The sequence below is a fragment of the Mustela nivalis genome (assembly GCF_964662115.1).
Source record: "Mustela nivalis genome assembly, chromosome: 3".
Taxonomy (NCBI): domain Eukaryota; kingdom Metazoa; phylum Chordata; class Mammalia; order Carnivora; family Mustelidae; genus Mustela; species Mustela nivalis.
The window spans coordinates 121,798,698-121,818,868 of record NC_139022.1 but is presented as its reverse complement, the minus strand read 5'-3'; the positions used below and the strand labels follow the sequence as shown (position 1 = coordinate 121,818,868).

The 20,171-nt window shown below is 50.8% G+C and overlaps 1 protein-coding gene and 1 long non-coding RNA gene across 2 annotated transcripts in view; one reads left to right on the top strand and one right to left on the bottom strand.

The window, feature by feature from the left end:
* Positions 1-20,171, bottom strand: part of LCP2 (lymphocyte cytosolic protein 2) — a 43,618-nt gene that overhangs the window by 17,356 nt on the left and 6,091 nt on the right. The window contains exons 3-8 of the mRNA XM_082726169.1: positions 15,181-15,227; positions 6,563-6,628; positions 6,075-6,106; positions 5,429-5,466; positions 2,382-2,580; positions 1,239-1,336 (exon numbers count right to left, since the gene is read on the bottom strand). Coding sequence (XP_082582295.1) covers positions 1,239-1,336; positions 2,382-2,580; positions 5,429-5,466; positions 6,075-6,106; positions 6,563-6,628; positions 15,181-15,227 — 480 coding nt within the window. The remainder of the gene's footprint in view (positions 1-1,238; positions 1,337-2,381; positions 2,581-5,428; positions 5,467-6,074; positions 6,107-6,562; positions 6,629-15,180; positions 15,228-20,171) is intronic.
* Positions 6,636-20,123, top strand: LOC309862370. Its single transcript, XR_014310483.1, has 2 exons — positions 6,636-9,418; positions 12,981-20,123. It is a non-coding gene; the product is annotated as an uncharacterized lncRNA (long non-coding RNA).

Here is a 20,171-nt window from a genome sequence, read left to right as displayed (position 1 = left end):
GCTCCCCCTCCAAATGTCTTCTTACAGTTCCTGCAAGATCTCAAGCTCATGCCCTACTTCTCATCTCAGTGGTTGTGTTTCCTTCTGCCTAGAATGTTCCTTGCCCAGCTCCTGTCACAACTGGACCATTCTGTTCAGCTCAGTGTCACCTTTACACCCATTATCGTGTTACTGGGTCTTCTGTCTCGCTAACCACACATAACTGCTCAAATTGTCTTTTGCATACATCTACTTACTTGTTTAGTATCTGTCTTCCCCTGACCAAAATGGAAGTGTTATAAAAGCAGGGACCTTATTTGTCTTGTCCGTGCTCTAGTCCCAGCAGCTAGAACACTGTTTGGCACACAGTAGTGGCAAATAGCGATCTGTTGACCAAATGAGTGAATTCTGCATCCCAGTAATGGAGGTGGAGGCCTTCAGTTTTCAAAGCAAAATGCTTTGTAGATCAATTCGGCTCCCTGAGCCCCTTTGCAAGAAAACTGGACAAGCAGGAGAAAGCCTTATATGCTTAGATGAAACGTCCTAACTGTGGTGTGGTCTGCATTTTGAGATTTGGGGAAAACAACATTCCTTCCAGCCCTGACATTTTGGTAATTGCCACCGCTGTTAAAGTGCTCGGATCCCTTACGAAGAAAACACATTTCCAACTATTAACATATTAGCCTGAATTTCTCGGGGTCTCTCTGGGTACTTAACTGGACTCACAGGACCTGAAGCTGTAAGCTTGAAGAAAGAGGGAGAGGCAGTTTGCTGCCTGTCTCTCTCCCTCTGGGTTCCCTGCATTGTAAGCTTCCGGGGCTCAAGCCACGGCTCGCGGAATTTCCGCTTCTGCCCGGCAGGTGGCGCACGTCTTGCAGGTTAGAGAAGGTGCTAGGGACCCACGAGACAGGGATGGGGGCGACTTACTAACCTTGGTCCCTTGAGTTTATTTCACAGTTTTTATTAACTTCAAAGCTGGGAAATAATAGCAATACCTCATTATTGGAGTTGTTTACATTGCTTTGGGTAAAAAGAAAATGCCGGTGATAGGCCCTACGACCTAAGTAAAAATCACTAGCATATCACCCCCAAGCCCCACCCCCCCACCACCACTGCAAGTGCCTGGGCTTGCAGGTTCCCAGCCTATATACAATCTTTTCCTACTAGTCAGCATTGGATAAAGATACGTAGAGTCTTCTCTCTGGCAAAGGAGGGATCAAAGTGGACATAGCACCAAGGAAGAAAGCGAGGAGGCTTACCGGGTGACTCCGGCCTGCGGGCGGAGGAGGGAGCCCAGCCATTGGTCTCTGCGGGGGCACGGGCGGCTGCTGCGGGGCTTTGCTGGAGGGGGGCCGGTCTGCGGAAGGACAAGAGCAGTAGGGTAGTGAAATGAAAGCAGAAATGCCAACCAAAGCAGGGTGTGTTGTCCAGGACAGGCAGACCCCCTGCCGGGTTCTAAGCATCATTGTGCTGGGGGGAGGGGGCATCCTATCCCACGGACCCTCACCAGCACCGAGGCCAGCCTGGGTCTCACAGACTCTCTCTCTCTCTCTCTCTCACACACACACACACACACACACACACACACACAGGCCTAGGTTAACTAGGCCTTCATGGCTCAGGTCATGGGTCCCCTTCTTTCCCCTCACAAATGCTCTGGGCTGACCTCTCCTTCCCACTTCCTCTTTTTGTTGTCTCCTCCCTTAAGGGGGAGGGCTGGTTCAGAGTCTAGATCATCAACTTTCTAGCTGACTCTGTGACACTCTGCTGGGCAAGTGTGCAGAAGCCCCCTTTCTGCCTAGTAGTCCTCGCCTGTAAGACCCACGAGGCAAGGCCTATTTCACCATTTAGGATGCTGCCTGGCTCACGAGAGGAGACCAGTCATCGTTGCTGAATGGATAAATGAAGAAGGGAAAAACAGCCTGGTAGGAAAAGACTGACCATAAAAAGCTTAAATACTGTTTCCATTTTCTCAAGTGATGGTCAAAGCCCCTTCGCACTGTTACGTTGGCGGTAGCCATAGTCGTTTGTGGGTGGAAATGCCATGGAACTACAAGTTGGCCAAAAGACGGGAATAGGAAGCTACTCTGGAGTCCCTAATTCCTGCACAAAGTGAGTTATTGCTGGAAAATACCCCGAAATGGCAGCTTAGCATCGGTATCAGCAACCACAGGCCGTGATTTGTCGGCAACAGTTCCCATCCTCCCAGCAAACCTCTGTGGGCTACGTTTTTATTATCCTATTTCACAGATGAGGAAACTGAGGCCGAGAGAGGGGGAGTCACCTGCCCAAAGCCACAGAGCTAGGAGGCGGCTGAGCCGGCATCCACGGACCCCTTTGCACCACGTGGGTGCGGGCCTCCTGTGGGTCGGCTCGGCGGGCGAGGGCAGCCAGGGCCTTACCGATGTAGGTGGAGTTGGAGTTGGGGAAAGGCTTGGCAGGCAGGATAGAGTTCTGCAGGGCCTCCTCGTCGTTGGAGGGCGGCGGCTCATAATCGGCGTCATCTTCCACGGGCGCCTCTTCCTCCTCGTTGGGGGACTCGTAGTCGTCGTTGTCATCCTCGTTCTGATCGTCCGTGGGGCTCTCATAGTCATCTTCTTCCTGCCAACACAGTGACAGGGACAGACTGGTTTGTGGAGGCCCGGTGGCACCCAGGTGCCTGCCCTCAGGGACTCTCTCTCTGCCAAGCCTCGTGACGGTCCTGGCGTGGGAGGCGGAAGCAGTCAGACAGTCACTCCCATTTCACAGATGAGGACACTGAGGTTGGGGAGTGCAAGATCTCAGGGCCCGGGAGTCGTGGACTTGGAACCTCCATCAAGGCCTTTAGGCCACGAGGCCAGTGCATGTTCCACTACACTTTTTAGGCACAAGAGAGAATAGTGGAAGAGATGAGGAGGGCACGGGAACAGAGGGTGGGAGAGCCAGCTCTGTGTCGAGGAAACATGTTTCTTATTCCGGGCATTGCCAAGAGGGAGGCTAAACGCCTGAAGCATTTGCGATCCTGCTAGTTAATTGTTCTCTTCTTGGCGTGCCTGTGCTCAAAACCTTCTTCTCATTACAACCCAGTGAGTGTGGAAGGCCATGCTAATGGGGAAACCAGATAACCAAAGCCTGCTCATTAGAAGGCAGATTAAATTGTGTCTGAGAGGGGAGAGTCAAGGCTGTGCAATTCTTTTTGCGAAGAACGAAGTGCGGAGAAACAGCAGCTTATTATTCACGACGTCTGACACTGAGTTTAAAGCTGCTTTTTTGAGAAGAGACTCTCTTTCTAAATTTTAAACGTTGTGTTGTGTTTTGTGCGTGCTCCTTTGTAGGTCTCAGGGAAAGCGAGCCCTGGGGACTGAGCAAATGCCTTTGAGGCTGCTCGTGAAAGTGGACAGTCGTAGTAATGGTTTCCCAAGCAGAGTGGCACCATCAGCCGCAGCAGGGGATGAGCACTTGAGAACTCTTGTACCAAAGTTCAGTGGGTAATAGGGGAGCCCAGGGCAGTTCTCTAAAGTCAAGGGCAGTGTGGAAAGAAGCTGTGGGAGGTTGTATTTTGAAGAGGAAAGGTGATTTCCAGTAGCCTAGAAATCCTCACAGCTTGGCTAGGTGACTTAAGAAAGACCATCCAAATTGTTCAGTTGAAAGATTCCTGTGTTCATGTTTGATTTGAGGTATATTTTTTAAAATATCAGAAGGCAAAGTAAGGTTGAGTGTCTTCCTGAACTCTGAGAAAGACTTCATGGGTGACTGAGTGACTCAGTCAGTTAAGGTTCTGACTTCAGCTCAGGTCATGAACCCAGGGTCCTGGAATCGAGTCCCACATCAGGCTCTCTGCTCAGTGGGGAGCCAGCTTCTCCCTCTCCCTTTGCCTGCTGCTCTGCCTACTTGTGATCTCTCTCTCTCTCTCGCTATCAAATAAATAAGTGAAATCTTTGGAAAAAAAAAAAGAAGAAGAAGAATGATAGTCTTATTAAAAAAAAAAAAAAAAGACTTCATCCTGTCTTCTGTGTTCCTATAACTTGAGAGCAGGGGATGGAACCCCTGAATCAGAGGCCTTGGGAATAGTAGTCTCCACTTCTCTCCCTAGTGGCCCCAGTGACTGCCCTTGACTGACAAAGGAATCCCTAGATTGTCTCAGCCTACATACCCAAGCCCCATTGTTCCACTTTCTATCAGCCTTTTACCCTGGAAGCCTTTCTCAATAAGAGACTTTTCCTCTCCACTTCTCAAACAGTGCATTTCCCCAGTGATTTGACTCCTAAGTTTGCATGCATGTATTTGCTCTTAGTCATGTTCTGCTGTGTGTAAGTGTTATCCATACTATAAAAGGCTCAGAGGGTTGGGGGGCTTGTCTCTATCCCTGCCCACCTAGCGCTTTGTGCAGGGCTGAGCATGCACCAGAACCCATGAGTGCTAGAAGCAGTGGCTAATGGAAAGCCGTGTCCCTGGAGACCGTGAAGGACATTAGCCTCAGGCTGGGCTCCTGCAAGAAGGGACCACATGGCCCTTTGCAGTGGCAAAGATACCAAAATAAATCTTGCCAATTCCTTTGTCTTCTTAGAGAAAGTAGAGACTTGGTGAGCATTTTTGAACGTAATGCTTCCTTTTGTCAGAATCCCAATAGGACAAGGCATGTTTTACCAGCTTCCTTAAGGCACTGAGGCAATTGCTTACCAGAAAGACCACTAGGCTGAGGATCGGGCCACCTGGGCCCCAGGCTGGCCTCTAACTAGCTGTGTGTCTCTGTGTAAGTCCCATTCTCCACTGGGCTCAGCTGCTTCATCTGTAAAATGAACACACTGGGCTCCCAGCCATAATCGAGTTTCTTAGCCAGAGTCCAACATAATGACCATGGAAGCAATCTTCTGGGGAGAGGATACCCAGAGTTCATCAGATTCTCAAAGTAGTCATTGTGACCCCTCCAACATAAAACCCAATTGGACTGGGCTTTCCCTGAGGTCTTTTCAGGGCTAATAGTTGATTCTGAAATCTCTCTGCTTCTGTGTCACCAGTGAGGACTTAAGTCTATGAAAAAAGCTATTTTAAGCTACTTTAGTGTATCCCATCTAGAGGAGGGAGTTTGGAAAGGTCCTGCTATGGGGGTGATAATAGTGAATAATGAGACGATCTGAAACTCTAGCCCATGGGCCAAATCCGGCCCACCATCTGTTTTTGTAAATAAAGGTTTATTGGCACACGGCCAAGCACAATTGTTCAGCTATCATTTATGGCTACATTTGTGCTATAGGAGCAGAGGTGAGCAGATGAACTGGAGGCCGTGTGGATGGCAAAGCTGGAAATATTTACTATCTGGCTTTTACAGAACACATTTTATGACACCCAAGGGAGGGTAATACTGGCATCTTGCTAGAAGACTTTGCTCCTTTTGGCATCATGCTAGTTCCTTATTACAAAGGTGCCATGCAAAGCGCTACAAGGGTAGGAGAGCCCATGCCATACTCACAAAGGATGACCAGCCCCCATTGTCCTCTTCATGGCTTTCTGCAGAAGAAGATAACACCATTGTCAGTGCCAAAAAGAGCCCCTAGAAGGAAAGCAGCACCACCCCATCTGCTGTGCCCCCACACCACTGTCCATCCCCGGCCTTCATCCGAGCTTCCTCATACCTGGGGGCTGGTTTAGTATCAGCTCTAGAATTTCCACCTGAGCAGCTCATGCTACCAGAAGGCAGTGGTGATTCCCAACATTTCACCACAGAACAGTCCCCCAAGAGGGCTTTAAAATACACAGACACAGGCGACCTATCCCTACAGTTTCGTTAAAGTTTTAAAGACCCAGATGGAGGGGCAGTGGCTTTGCTCAGACGCTCAGTCTAAGCCTGGGTCCTCCCATGTTCCCCCCCAGAGTTCTTCATTTCAGGTCTATAGAGGCTCCCAGCAAAGCTGGGGCCGTAAACCAGGCACCCTGCAGAGTAACACCTCTTCTGCTCGAAGCCTGGAGCCAAACCTCTCTCTGGGAAAGAAGTGCCTGACAGGCAAATGAGTAAGGTCACCTGCACAACACCCCAGGAGCCCCAGGAACTGGCAGACAGAAGAACCAAAGTACCCGTCTCCGCCAAAAGCAATCACTCCCACCCCTGACACCTTTACCTGTCTCTTCAGGAAACCGCTGGACTTGGGGTCTGCAAAGGCAAACAGCATTGTATTAATGTTGCTACTGGCTGAGGGGCCTCTCCCTCTTTCCTCCATCCTGCCCTGCACTAGGAGACCCCCGTAGCGGGGTATATCTCACCATCGAGGACTGGTGTCCTTGTTGTTTAGCAACCTGGGCCAGGCTGCCCGAAAATTCTGGAAACTATCAAAGTCACATTGGTGGCATAACTGGGGGCTCATGATTGCCTGACTCTCTAAGGGAAGTTCCCCTGAACCCACAGACCCATGAATAGGATGGAGGGCAGAGAAAAGGAACTCCCTCTCTCCTCCTTGGCACCAGCTTCAAGACCCTGGGGCCAGAGGAGGGCTGCCGGTTAAAAATTGGGGTGAAACTATCCTGTGCTCCCCATTGAAGGTTCCACTTGGGTTTGAAAATTCTTTGGGTTTCCTTACAGCATTACTGGAATCTTGGCTCCCCCACTCACTTGCGTGTGAAGATGCTCCTTCTCTCTTCATTCTTGTTGATTTCTTGACTTAACTTACTGAGAATCCTACAAGGTAAAAGATAGCCAATGTGACAAAACCAGCATCTCTCCCCCAGCCCAACCTTCTCATTAGCCCTGGCATTCCCTCATCTGCGTAACCTTGAGCACTGGGCCAACAAGGACCAGCCTCCACGGGGCTTCTGCTTCTCACGTTCTCCCACCTTCATCCCCTCACCAGTCCCTGCTCCTGCCCCGCAGGCCCTCTGGGGCTTGCTCAGATCCTCAGTGAAGTTCAAAGACACTCTGGGAAGGGCCAGACCTGTCAGCTCTCCCCCGGCTCCCCTTCTCTGAAATTCTGGAGCTCTACAACCCAGATATGACCACTGTGTATTTTATTGTCTTACTGCTCCTGGGGCTGACTCTTGGTTTAACATCCCTGTGGGGATGTCAGGCTTCCAGGAACCCTCAGTCCATCTCAGAAACCTAGAGGAACTAGCAGCTTGTCGCAGAGTTCGACAGGAGCTCTGCTGAGCTGTTCTTTAGTCTGTAGCTTCTTTCATTCCCCCATCCCCCGCTGCCTCCTCCTCAGTGACATGGATTTTTTTTTTTTTTTAATAAAATTTGGAGGAACGTTCCCAGTCAGGGCACATCCTAAAGAGTGGGAAATTCCTTGATTCACCCATGTCCTAAGGCCAACCTTGGCCAGGACTTGGAGATACTTGGTGATACTCTCAGTTCTTGGGTGTTGTGAGCTAGCAAATGCTCAAACCCCAGAAGAGGGAAGGCCTTCACGAGAAGGACTGCCCCTCAAGCACACCCTAGCAGTAAAGGTCCAATCCCTGGGGACTCTCGGGGCTCCAGGACAGTAGACTCTAGCCCTCCTTAGTGCCCACCGATGAGACCAAGGGAACACTCAGACCAAGGGAATATGGATTCAGTACTTCCTAGAGATTTGGGGGCAGCTGGGAGGAGCCTCAAAGATGATCGAAACCAATATCATTTTATAGATGAGGCCACAGAGACTCACAGGGTGGGCTAGTGATAAAACCCCCTCCGCCGAAGCCAGGCTCCCTCATTACCAGGGCAGCCCATTTTCAACACACCGTGGCCTTGTGTCAGTTTCCTCTCTGCTACGAGCTCTCCATGAGCTGAGGCCAGGAAGCCTGTGGCCCATCTGAGAATGAATGAAGACCTACATTCCTTCAGGAAAGTGACCATCACAAGGTAACAAGTTTGGCCTAAAACAAACTTGCTAAGTTAGCAAATGTGGTCCTGAGCATCCACTAGTCCCTGCTTCCCTCATCACTCCCCCTGGCTTCCAGCCCCCCCACTTCTCCCCGGTCCCAGGAAGTGGCTGATCGCTACTTTGAGCCCTGCTCTCTCCGTAGAATGACAGGGTACGTTTTATAAACACATTGAGGACTTACGGGGATGGAGCAGGAAAGAGGGGAAGGTTTAGTCCTCCCCTGTGCTGTGGCCACGGGGATTTCACACAGCCCAGATGGGGCAGTGGCTTTAAAGCAGGAGACGGGACTTGGCATTGGCCTCCTGATTACAACACCAGAGCCCTTGTGACACACTTCTCTTGTCTCCTTTAAGCGATTACTTTGAGAAGCTGAGGCAGTACCTCTCCTCCCTCCTCGGCCATGTGGGGTGCAACAGATCCTTCAGAGCCACCGAGGGAGCCCTGCTGGTGGCCACACCTTGGCCGAGTCAGGGTCAGGCCCTGGTGGCTGCAGAAGCCCCTCCCACACAGACAGGCCTTCACTCCACGGGGTGCCCTGAGGGCCTTCAAGGTACTGGGAGCTCTGCCCAGTGCTCGGGGTGCCTCCGTGAACCATGCAGAGGCCCCTCAACTCAGGGAGCTTTCATGCGAGTGGAAAGAGACAAACAATGAACATTGCAGGAAGTGAAATTCTAGCTGAGGTTTGTGCCGATATACAGGCGATGGAGGTGGGGGCCGGGCAGCGGGGCTGGAACCTGTGGGTGGGGCGCGGTTGCGATGGAAAAGCAGCGCAGTGGGCCTGGGGCCTCAGCTTGGGGATGACATTTCAGCTGTGATCCCTGGGAAGGGGGTGGGGCTGCCCCTCAGAGGCCCTTCCAAAAGACCTCAGTGGGCTCTGACCAGCTCACAAAGCTGCTTTGATCCTGGGAAGACCTCCTCTGCTTTGTGGTGGCCTTCTCACCAGTATCTTTAGCAGCCAGGCTGAAGGCTTCTGGGGCTTGAACTGGCTAAGGAAGGAAATGTCAAACCGCAGGCCCTATAGAGGAGGAGCAGAGAGGTGACAGAATGCTGAGTGGGGGGGAGGCTGAGGCCAGCGTGGGGCAAAACAGGGGCTGCTGGCACCCTCCTGTTGGGGCAGGCCGCAGAGAAAGCCTGCCAGGCCGGCTAGGAGCGCTGCAGGTGGATGGGGCAGGCGGGTGGAAGCAAACCTTCAGAGCCGGCCCCCACTCTCACACCCACAGAGAGAACCAAGTGACAGTGAGTGGCCGGAGGTGACTCATTCCTCCTCCTCCCCACAAACCTCAGGCCTCACTTAATACCAGCCCTGGGCAGCAGGTAGACATAACTATGCTTTGCCTTGTTTTAGGGATAAATGGGCCCCAAGCTGGGGCTGAAGCCTCTGACAGGAAGGGAAGCCATGCAGCAAGGTGGGTCCCATGCAGTCCCAGCCATAATGTGCTGTGGGACGTGTCTCCAACTGCTCAGTCCCAGGCCCTTCCGGTGCTGCTGGAAGACGCAATGTGGGTCCTTGTCCAGAGTCTGGCTGTGACATCCTGCCCCCTAAGCCGGCCTACTGTATGACCTCCGGCAAGGCATCGGCCCTCCCTAGGCCCCAGTTCCTCACCAGCAAGGTAAGAGCGTTGGCCTTGGTGAGGGAATCCCGGACCAGCCTGACCGCTGAATGACACAGACTACCAGGCTCGTGGTGGACTTTACCCATCAGAACCTATGGGGGTGAGGCCTGGGGGCAGTAACACCAACCAGCTTCCTGGTGATTCTGATAGTCTGAAAAGGTGGTGAAATCAATTGTGTTGTTCTTAGTATCCCTGGACTTTTTAAAAAATTTTTTTTAATTTTACGGAGGAGAAAGGAAGGAGATAAGGAGGAGGAGGTGGGGAGGAGGGGGAGGAGGTGGGGAGGAGGGGGAGGAGATGGGGGGAGATGGGGGGAGGGGGAGGAGATGGGGAGGAGGGGGAGGAGATGGGGGGAGGGGGAGGAGATGGGGGGAGATGGGGGGAGGGGGAGGAGATGGGGAGGAGGGGGAGGAGATGGGGGAGGGGGAGGAGATGGGGAGGAGAAGGAGGAGATGGGGAAGGAGGGGGAGGAGCAGGAGGGGGGGCAAATGGGGGAGGCGGAGATGGCCTCCGTTCCAACGGTTCCCTGTGCTGCATTTACCAAGGGCAAGTGGAGGTCCTCCCTGCATTTCGAAATCAACTTGGCTGGTCACAGAGAAGCAAGAAGGAAAGGATAAAAAGAAAGGCAGGCAGAAAGGACGGCAGGGAGGGAGGAGGGAGAAGGCCAGGGCAGAAGGAAACAGAAGAGGAGAGGAAGTCCCAGAGCCCACAGAGCACAGGAAGAGTAAGTTACCCCAGAAGCTGTATCTCTGCTGCCTGCATTGTCACCTGGGTTCCTGTCATGTTCCCAGGCTTACGGTGTATACACATGTCTCCCTGTAGCTCTCATGGTAAGAGCTTTGGGGAACGTCCTTCTCCCGCTCTTTCAAGCGCTCCTGCACTGGGGGCACGCCGCTCCGTCCCAGGACAACAGGCTCCCAGGCCCAGAAGGGGCAAAGTCTGCTTGCTCAGCCCTGTGCCTCTCCACCTGCCTCACTGCCTGCCTGTTCCGTCCCTATCCCAGCCGCTCCCTGGGCACCCAGCACACATCCTCACTCTGGCTCTGGCTCTTGCTCTGCATTTCTTCCTTTATTTTATTTATCTTATTTATTTATTTTTTTTAGATGTTATTGAAATTCAAGTTAGTCCACATTTACTGCATTACTAGTGTCAGGGGTAGAACTCAGTGATTCATCGGTTGCATGTAACACCCAGACGTGCCCTCCTTCATGTCGGTGACCCCGTAACCCCATGCCCCTCACCCCTTCCCCTCCAGCGGCCCTCACTTTGTTCCCTAGAGTTAAGAGTCTCTTATGGCTTCTCTCCCTCTCTCTTTTCACCTTATTTTATTTTTCCTTCCCTTCCCCTAGGTTCACCTCTTTTGTTTCTTAAATTCCGCCTGTGAGTGAAAGTACATGGTCATTGTCCTTCTCTGACCGACTCATTCCACTTAGCGTAATACCCTCCAGTGCCATCCATGTTGCTGCGAATGGATTTCATCCTTCTTTAAAGGAACACAGGATTCTGCCCCTGAGGGTTAGCCTCCTTGAACCAAGAGCCAAACCCCCAGAAGTTCTGTCCTTGTCAGCCGAGGAGCCAGGTGTGGGTCCTGGAAATCACGGATGTGCTTTTCACTGTCATCTCAGGCCTCAGGGGAGAACCACGTGTGGGAGGGTCTAGCGGTTCCCCGCTTCTCAGCCTTGGACCCCCTATGGTTTTACATGTAGTATTCTCCTTGTGCCCCACAATTATTCTGTGGTACGCAGATGACTCTCGTGTTTACCACCAGGGAAGCGAGGCACTAAGAGAGGGATCTGCCAAGGGCCACGTGAGCAGGTGTAACGTGGGGCTGAGCGAGGAGGTCAGGTTTTCCGGACTTGCTCTGGGAGAGGAGTGACCATCAGTTGAGAGGAGGCCGTTCTCTTGTGGGGAAGACTGCCTACCAGGACAGGGATTAGCCCGTGACTGCGAGAGGAGAGGAGCATGTGGGAGACAGACCTGTCACTGTAGCCTTTCTGTGGGGAGGCTGGGTCACATTCTTTAAGGGGCCCAGGAACAGCCTACTTACCTCTGGGTCCCTGCCTCAGTCCTCGCTCCCTCCTTCCTGAGAAACTGCTGTTTCTCAGGTAGGCTGCCTCTGCCAGTAGGAGGCCTGCGGACCCTCAGGACGGACAGAGAACCAGATATCCCTGCATCCCTCTCTGATGGGATCTTCACTTTTCCTAGCCCAATGCCACCATCAGGGATGGGTACAGTGGGAACTCAGGCTATAGACCCCTCCGACATCTATCTGTCGTCTACACCACCACTACCCCACACCCCCTTCTCCTTATTTTTTTTTTAAGTTACATGATGGATTTAAATATAAAACTTATCACATTTAAAAAAAAAAAATAAACTCCAAATAGGCATCAGCAGACTTGGACGTGTATTCTACTGATTGAGCCAAATAAGACTCAGCTGTACCCGTGCGCTTTAAGCCAGTCCCATAAAGGAGGCTCTGTTGTTTTATTTAAAAACTCTCCTTCAGGGGTGCTTGGGTGAATCAGTGGGTTAAAGCCTCTGCCTTCAGCTCAGGTCATGATCCCAGGGTCCTAGGATCAAGCCCCGCATTGGGCCCTCTGCTCAGTGGGGAGCCTGCTTCCTCCTCTCTCTGCCTACATGTGACCTCTGTCTGTCAGATTAATAAAAATTTAAAAAAAAATAATAAAAACTCCCCTTGATTGCAGTATCTGGGGTGTTTCTGGGAGGAACTGCCTGAGAGAGTAGCCATATCTGCAGACAAAGCCTTCCTCACCAGTATCTGCCTACTTACAAATCTATTTAATTAAGATTTTTTTTTTTTTTTTAAAGCATGTGGGAAGAAAATCCCGATATTCAGAGAAGTATAATCTTGTTTTGGTCTGCTGTACATAAACACAATTTCTTTCCCATAGCCCTTTAGGGTAATGATTATGACCAATGAACCTATGTACAAGGGAAGAAAACAAATCAGTATTGAATCTCTATTTGCACCAAGGACAGCACCTCCTTTAAAATCCAGCACTCCCCCAGAGTGAGTTCTCTTCCCTTCTACGGATGAGGACATAGGCTCCAAGGGTTGATAGGTTCCACGTCCCAAGGTCCCACGGTTGGTGGGAGTCAGGGCCTTCTTTAGAAGTTGGCTCTCTCTTGCTCCAAAACCCATGCCTTTCTGGTCCTCAATGCTCCCCCTTCAGAATAACATGACTAGGAAAAACTGAGAACTGAGAACATTGGGATTTTGCATAAAATAACAGGAACCGCTAACACTTGTTTGGTGCTTACTATTATTTCCCCATTATTTCCTCTCACCTTCTGGCTGACTCTCTGAGGTAGGTTCTGCTGTTATCCCCATTTTACTGAAGAGGAAGCGGGGGCTCAAGGAACCCAGATAACTTGCTCGCAGACTCACAGCTAGTGAGTGGAAGCCCTGGGTCTCAAGCACTCTGACCTCGCAGCCTGCCCTTCCCCTCACTAAGCTCTCCTGTCTGCCTGTTCAACCTAAAACTATAACCTTCAGAAGAGTGAGCCTCCCCTCTCGCATTCCTTTGTTTTACAGACTGGGAAACAGAGAGTGGACGAGGGACTCATCCCTGGAGCAGAGCCCTTGTACGCAGAGCTGGGATTGGCGCTTGTTATCCACATCCACCAAGCTCGGCGACTCTTCGAGAGTCAGGGCAGCCCGGACCTTCCCTCGATGCCTTCCCCGCTACTCCCTGTTCCCCTTCATGCTCCGTGGGCAGCTTCCTAGCTGTCTGGGGCACACAGGCACACATTGGAGGGACTTTTTGTTTCCATTTTCAAGTGGCTAAAGGAATGCCCCATCCTTCCTGCACCCCAGTACAAGTGTTTACAATCCTCCTTCCACAATAACTAGCAACCACGTCTCACACAACCCCTCCTCCAGACACTCCAGCATAGCTCCAGACACCAAGCGAGCTCAGCCTTAAGGTAAAAAAGGATCTTCTAAGCTGAAAGGGCCTTCCTTATCTTTCTCCTTCCACTGCTCTGATTCAATCCCCTCTGCCTTGAATGTTCAGGGCCACTGTCCTTGCCGAGGCTCCTACCCCATGAGTGGGTTCATGCCCCTCACCCCCTCGCTGGCTTCCCTGCCTGAGGCTGGGCCCTTCCCTGACATTTTTTACACTGCCCGGAGAAAGCCAAGACACCAGCTTTATCTCCCTGTTGTCCCTGTGGCCCTCACCTCCCCAAGCCTCTTAGATTCCTCAGGACAGCTCACGGGACCCTTCTCATGTGTGACCAGTTACTGGCTCTTTGCTTGATGTGTGCCCCAGCTTCCCTGACCTGCCATGATCACTGGCTGTTCCATTCAACTCCCTGGTGCCCATGCCTTTGCATTGCCCATTCCTAGAATGTCTACCTCTTTTTTTTTTTTTTTTAAATCTGACCCTTCCTGGTGTATGTCAGCATCCAACTTATCTTCCCTGCCTCCCCAAAGTCTTCCCTGAATGTCACAGGGAATGTGACTCATGCCTTCCTATGTCTGCATGGAACAGGTACCTGCATGTACCACAACACAGTTATAATTGTGGTAGGAGTGCTTTGTATATCTGACCCTCCCACTAGAATGTGAGCGTCCTGAGTGGGGATTCTGTCCTTTACATCTGTAGCCTGAATAATTAACAAAGGCCTGACACATTTTCTCTGCATCTGGGAGCAGTCCATTAAATGAAGGAAGTATTAGTATTGTATGGGGGTCAGGAGATGCAAACCCAAGTGCACCCAAGACCAGGCACATATATATTACATAGATATATTTTGTTACATGCTTATGGTGTATATTAATAATACATTACACAAAATCAATATTTCTGGGGATTTTTGGTAAGTTCGAAGATTAGGCATCATTGGGTCCAAATGGACTGGAGCCAACTACTTGCAGCTATCTCAGGATGGAAAATATTATCTGATTTGCCGCAGTCTCCACCACTCCCTAGTTTTTCACCAACAGTGAGGCTTTGTGTTGATGACCTCTTTCCTCATTATTATTTTTCTTGTCCTATTATTTTTCTTATAGTGGGGAAATATTTCTTCATACCCATAGTCTATCCAAAGGTGGAAATAGGAAAAAGAAGTTGAGAGGACTTTGTATTTTTCAACCTGGCCCATTTTATACACTTGTATCACCCACCTGTCTCCAGTAAGCATTTGAGCATGTGAGACCTTTACTAGAGGGATGAAAACACAGGGCACGAGGTGCACAAGGCATCTCACTTCAGCACCCAAGTGGGACCTCAGTAATGCATCATGCCCCCCCTTGCTTGGGATTCTTCTGAGGACGGTGCCCTTGGAAGCCATTCAAGCAATGAGTATTGACAGCCAGAATGATGTCTACGGCCATTCTCCATCTAGTCCAGCTCTGTCATTTTCCTAAGCTGGAAACTGAGGTCCAGAAAGCTTGAGCAATCACTGATTTGTTGTGACGCTGTCATGAAGCTGATCTGGTGACTCTGGTGCCCAAGCCACCCCACTGGGAGAGAGGAAATGAAAACACGGTCCCCAGTCGGGCTTGTCTTTGGCAAGAGCAGGCAACGCACCAGCTGGGCTGAATCTGTTGCTGCTTTTTCTCAACCTGTCATGAAACTTCTCTTTCCCGCACACTGCCCTTTCCTCTCCCCTTCCTGCTCACTCTCCCAGTTCAAACCAACAGTTGTAGATTAACTATCTCGGCGCTACCTGGAGACTTCCCGTTCCAGCCTCATTCCCCAACACACGAGGAATTCGGGGGGAGTACTTACGGCACCCGGAGCTTAGGGAACTTCTGGATGTCATTTTCTGTCAGATTCTGAAACAAAGACAGGCGGGCAGGTTACAACCCACACAGGAAGGGCCCTGGGCTGGGTGAGTGGGGTGTGAAAAGGAGTAGTGGGGACTGCAGCAAACCCAAGAGTCCACCTCCCCCCACCTACCTAAAGTGGCAGCTTCCAGACGTTGCATAAAATATCTGTGGGCCTGGTGTGGCCAGATCTACTTTTTCAAAGGGAATCCCCAAATCTGGATTTTAGGTAGAATTTCCTGAGTTCAAAGTATCGACCGATAATTTTAAGTTGAGCAAACGAATATGATGAGTGTTAAATTGTGGAACCAAACAACCTGCTTTGTAAACTGAATTTGGTCACTCTGTGACCTCTCCCCTAGGCTCTTACCCCTCAGTTTCCATATAGAGAAGCCTGAAGAAGAGGTCTGGGCCCTTATACCAACACACCCCAAAATCTCTCCCATCAGGGTTATTAGTAGCATTCTCTAGATGTGGGGATGCAATAAAGAGGTTTTCCTGAGGGAAAAGAGAAGGGAAAGGAGGAAGGAACTCATATTTGTGAAGAACTGACGCTTGGGCTCTGCCTTACTCGCACTCTGATTACCCTCACATCAAACCTGTGATTTAGGAACCATGAGTGTTCCCATTTTACAGGCGAAAAAGCTGAGGCTCTAGGATATTAAGGGAATTTCAGCTTGTAGGTGATGGAGCTGGTGGCAGAGCCCTGCTCTGTGGCATCCATGGTCAATTTTCTTCCCCCAGACTTTCCTCTTCCCACATCTGATCCCTTTGAGGGACATGGTGACCGTGCTAGAGGGGACGAGGGTGGGAAGGATAAGACAAGACGGTGCCCCAGAGCAGGAGGGGAAGGGCGCCAATAGCAGAAACATGAGCACACTTTCCATGGAGCTAATGTTGAGCCACAGAAAGGGATCCACTGATGTTCTATCCGAGGCTGGAAAATGGGTGGTTGGGCTGTTATCTCTGTAGTCAGACAGGTTAGGTTGGGATCTTGGTCCATCCACTGAATAGCAGTCTGATTTGGGGAATACTCTTAAGCTCTCTGAGCCTCAGTTTCCTCATCTATAAAATAGGAGTCATACTACTACTAAGGGCCACCTTTCAGGGGTTATGAGCCCTGAATGAGATCATGTGTGTCATGAGCTTGGGTCTATGCTTGACACACCCTCCTCTGGGAATAATATACCTTATGTGAATAATCTGTGTACAAATAAATAACAAATGGGGCGCCTGGGTGGCTCAGTGGGTTAAGCCTCTGCCTTCAGCTCAGGTCATGATCTCAGGGTCCTGGGATCGAGTCCCACCTCGGACTCTCTGCTCAGCGGGGAGCCTGCTTCCCTCTCTCTCTCTGCCTGCCTCTCTGCCTACTTGGGATCTCTCTCTCTGTCAAATAAATAAGTAAGATCTTTTTAAAAAGAAAGAAAGAAAGAAAATAAACAGTAAATAATAATAAACGGGGGTCTGGCTAGCTCTCAGACTTTGGTTTTTTCTCTGCTCCTCTCCTGGGCTGGGAGCCGCCTGGCAGGTTGTTGGCTGCCTATGGGAAAGAGCTGGGCGTGCTCCCTTCCCGCCCAGTGGTGCAGGAGCTGGGGCGTCTTAGTGAGGAGTCCATTGGGCTCAGGGACTCCCCCTCTTGGGTGCAGTGTCTGACCCAGGCCCCTGGCAACAGGGTTGGGACTGGAGTCTGCCCAGAATCCTGAGACAATCAGGCTTTTGGTCAAGCTTCTTAACTTCTCTCTTTTTTCATTTTAATTTTTTAAAAGATTTATTTATTTTAGGAGGGCAGGGGCAGAGGGAGAGGGAGAAGCAGACTCCCTGCTGAGTGAGGAACCTGGCATAGAGATGGATCCCAGGACCCTGAGATCATGACCGAAGTCAACGTCAGACACTTAATGGACTGAGCCACCCAGGCCCTCAGCAGAGACAGTTTTAAGTAGACTCCACACTGAGTGCAGAGCCTGACATGGGGCTCAAGACCCTGATACCATGACCTGAGTCGAAACCAAGAGTCAGACCATGCCACCCAGGTGCCCCTCTCTTTTATTCTTTTCAACATCCTTAAGCAACACCTTCTCCTTCCTCCAGCACCAGCCCCTCTCAGGGACGTGCCAAGACTCACATTCAGAGTGGCTTGGAGAGTGCAGGCTTCCTGGGGGCTGCCAAAGGGCTGTGGCCGCAGACAGGTGGGGGGGACCTGGCCCTTGCCTTCTGTTTGGCAGACATAGGCTGAGGGAATCCGAGCAAGATTGTGAAGGAGAAGGTGGACTTGAGTGTGGCTGGAGACACGGAGGAACAGGAAGTTAGGGGAGAGACAGGCCTTTAGAACAGGGCAGGGATGGGGAGGAAAGAGGAGAGATGTTTAAAAGGATTTGTAGGGAGTTGTGCTGTGTGATATAACCCCTCCCCTACCTCCTTCTAAAACCTGCGGCCACTCTGGGTTGCCTGTGTGATCGCTGATGCCTTTGCAGGAGGGCGACTAGGAGCTGAGTATGTCCTTTAGCGGGGCCCTGGCTGGGGAGGAGACTGCGGGTGCTGCTCTGTGCCCGCCCACTGTCCACTCTCTCGTGCTCCCTTGCTGCCTGGACCTGGATTTCATTCAGAGCAGTAAACATGCCATGTCCAAAATACTGAGCACCCTACACCTCCCCGCTGCAGTAGAGGTCATGGGACTCAGGTGCGGCCTGTGAGATATAACCTAAGGTCTACGGGATGGAACGTCTGGAAAGGTTACTGCTTTCCTGAAAAGGAGGGGAAGCATTCCCCACACATTTTTGTGCCTTTTACTAGGCCCTGCCCTGCTTCTTCCTGCCTGGAATGTGGATGAGAGGTCCTGACATGTCACAGCCAACCTGCAGCCCCTTGGGCAGAAGCCACAAGTGTCTTCCATAGACTAGTTGGGAGGCGTGGCGGAGCCGGATGCCCAGTGACTGTGTTCAGCCGCTCACCAGCCCCTAGAGTCTGCTCTAGATTCCTTATCACTTGAGAAAGATAAACCCCTGTTTGGTTAAGCCACTGTGGTCAGGTTTCTGTTAAAGGCAGCCACATGCCTTCCTAACTGACACAGTTCCAAACACTTTTCTTCCTTTCTTTCAACTTTTTGGAAGTATGGCACCCCCTTCCCCACCAGACAAGATTCTTCTCGCCTCACTAGGAAACCAAAACAGCAGCAACACCAATGCGAGTGACCTACTAGCCCCAGCAACGAAGAGAAACAGAGAATGCGGACTTCCTCTGCTGTCTTCAGGAGCAGAATGGTCCCGGATATTACAACACTGGGAGTGATGGATGAGAGATTAGAGCTCCCCTCAGAGCTCACGCTGTACCCAGAGCACCTGGGGTGGAGTGGGCTTTCAGCAGAGGCTGTCTTCAAATACCCCAGTTGCGGGGCTAGACACCAGGCTCTGCTCCCCGTTCTTCTGGTTCCTAGTGCCTTGCTTTCCACTTGCTCCTGGTCACATGATAAGCAGAATACGCGGCAGTGTCCAGGGACTGACAGGTCCTGGATACGGGACCATATGAGCAGCTGCTCTGAGAGCATCTCTTAGCCATGGAAACAGCCCTGTCCTAGCAGGCCTAAGCTTCACACAGGGAGTATTGTGGGGACTGGAAGGGACTGTCACCTACTGTGACCTGGTCCAATGTGCTTCAGCTCAGGAGAAGTCAGAAGCTCAGAGAAGGCAAATTCTTGCTTAAGGTGACCCCAGAGCATCAGGTGACCCCAAGCAGGACCACCCACAAAGAGGTCTTACTCCCGGTCCACTCAGCACTGATGAGTCTCGGATCTCAGTTTCCAATGGTAAAGGCACCAGAAGGAAATATTTACATTTAGTACTAAGGTGCCAAGATCAACAACAACAAAACTCCAGGTTTTCCCCAGGCTCAAGGCTCAGTATGAAGAAATAACATTGTTAAAAAACTCATGCAGTAGTAAAGTAAATTAAGTGTGTGCTTTAGCACAATAACTAGGTATGGAGCTTAAAAAATTCACATCACGCCTCCCTACACTTTTCCTCGGTTGCAAATAAGGTGGTTAGAGCCTTCCCAAAGATACCTTATTGCCATGAAACAAGCTTCTGGAAGGCAGAAACCACACCTTAGTCATTTTTATACTCCCAGGATGTGGCATGGTTCAGTATATAAAGGGAGCCCAGAAAAATGCTTGTGAAGTGAATGGATGGGTAAAATCCAGCATGATGTAGGTGAAACAGAGAATACACGTGTCTTATGTGGCACATGAAAGCAAAACTCAGACCAGTGGGGTACAGTTCAGTCTCAGCATGAAACTTAAGAGCTGCCTCGAAAGGGGAGATGAATATGTGTGGTAGTGAGCACACCATCCCTAAAAGTATTCAAGCAGTCGTTAATGGCAGAAATGCAATATAGGAAATGGATCGGAGAGCTGGGCAGAAAGCTAGAGCTTGTAATGTCTCTGGCCCCTTCTAAGGCTGAGGTCTCATGGCTATAGACCTCGCTGCTGCTAGCCATGCCTTGCAAGGAAGCACAATTTACCTTGCCCTCCTCATTCCTAATCCAAATTAGGATTTGGAGCATCTATCCATGAGACTTTTGAAGTCTTGCTCTGACTTTCTTTTGGAGGGCAAGGTTGGAGCGTCTATCCATGAGACTTTCGAAGTCTTGCTCTGACTTCTTTTTGAAGGGCAAGGAAGCATGAGATGGGAAGGGGGTAGATCGGTACAGCTGGGATTTGTCTTTCCCACAGGCAAAGGTAGCATTTCAGGCGAAATGCTCAGACCACCTCCCAACCACTTCCCACTTCTCAGAGCTGCATCTCTTTCCAATCGAGGGCTTAGTCCTTCACGTACAACCGCATCTTAGTATTATATTAAAGCTCTTTGCAACAGTATAAGGGAGTAGAGAGAGTCCTAACACATGTGTGTTTAATTGGCAAAAGCTATGTGAATGTGGTAGGGAGAACGAGGGATGTAATGA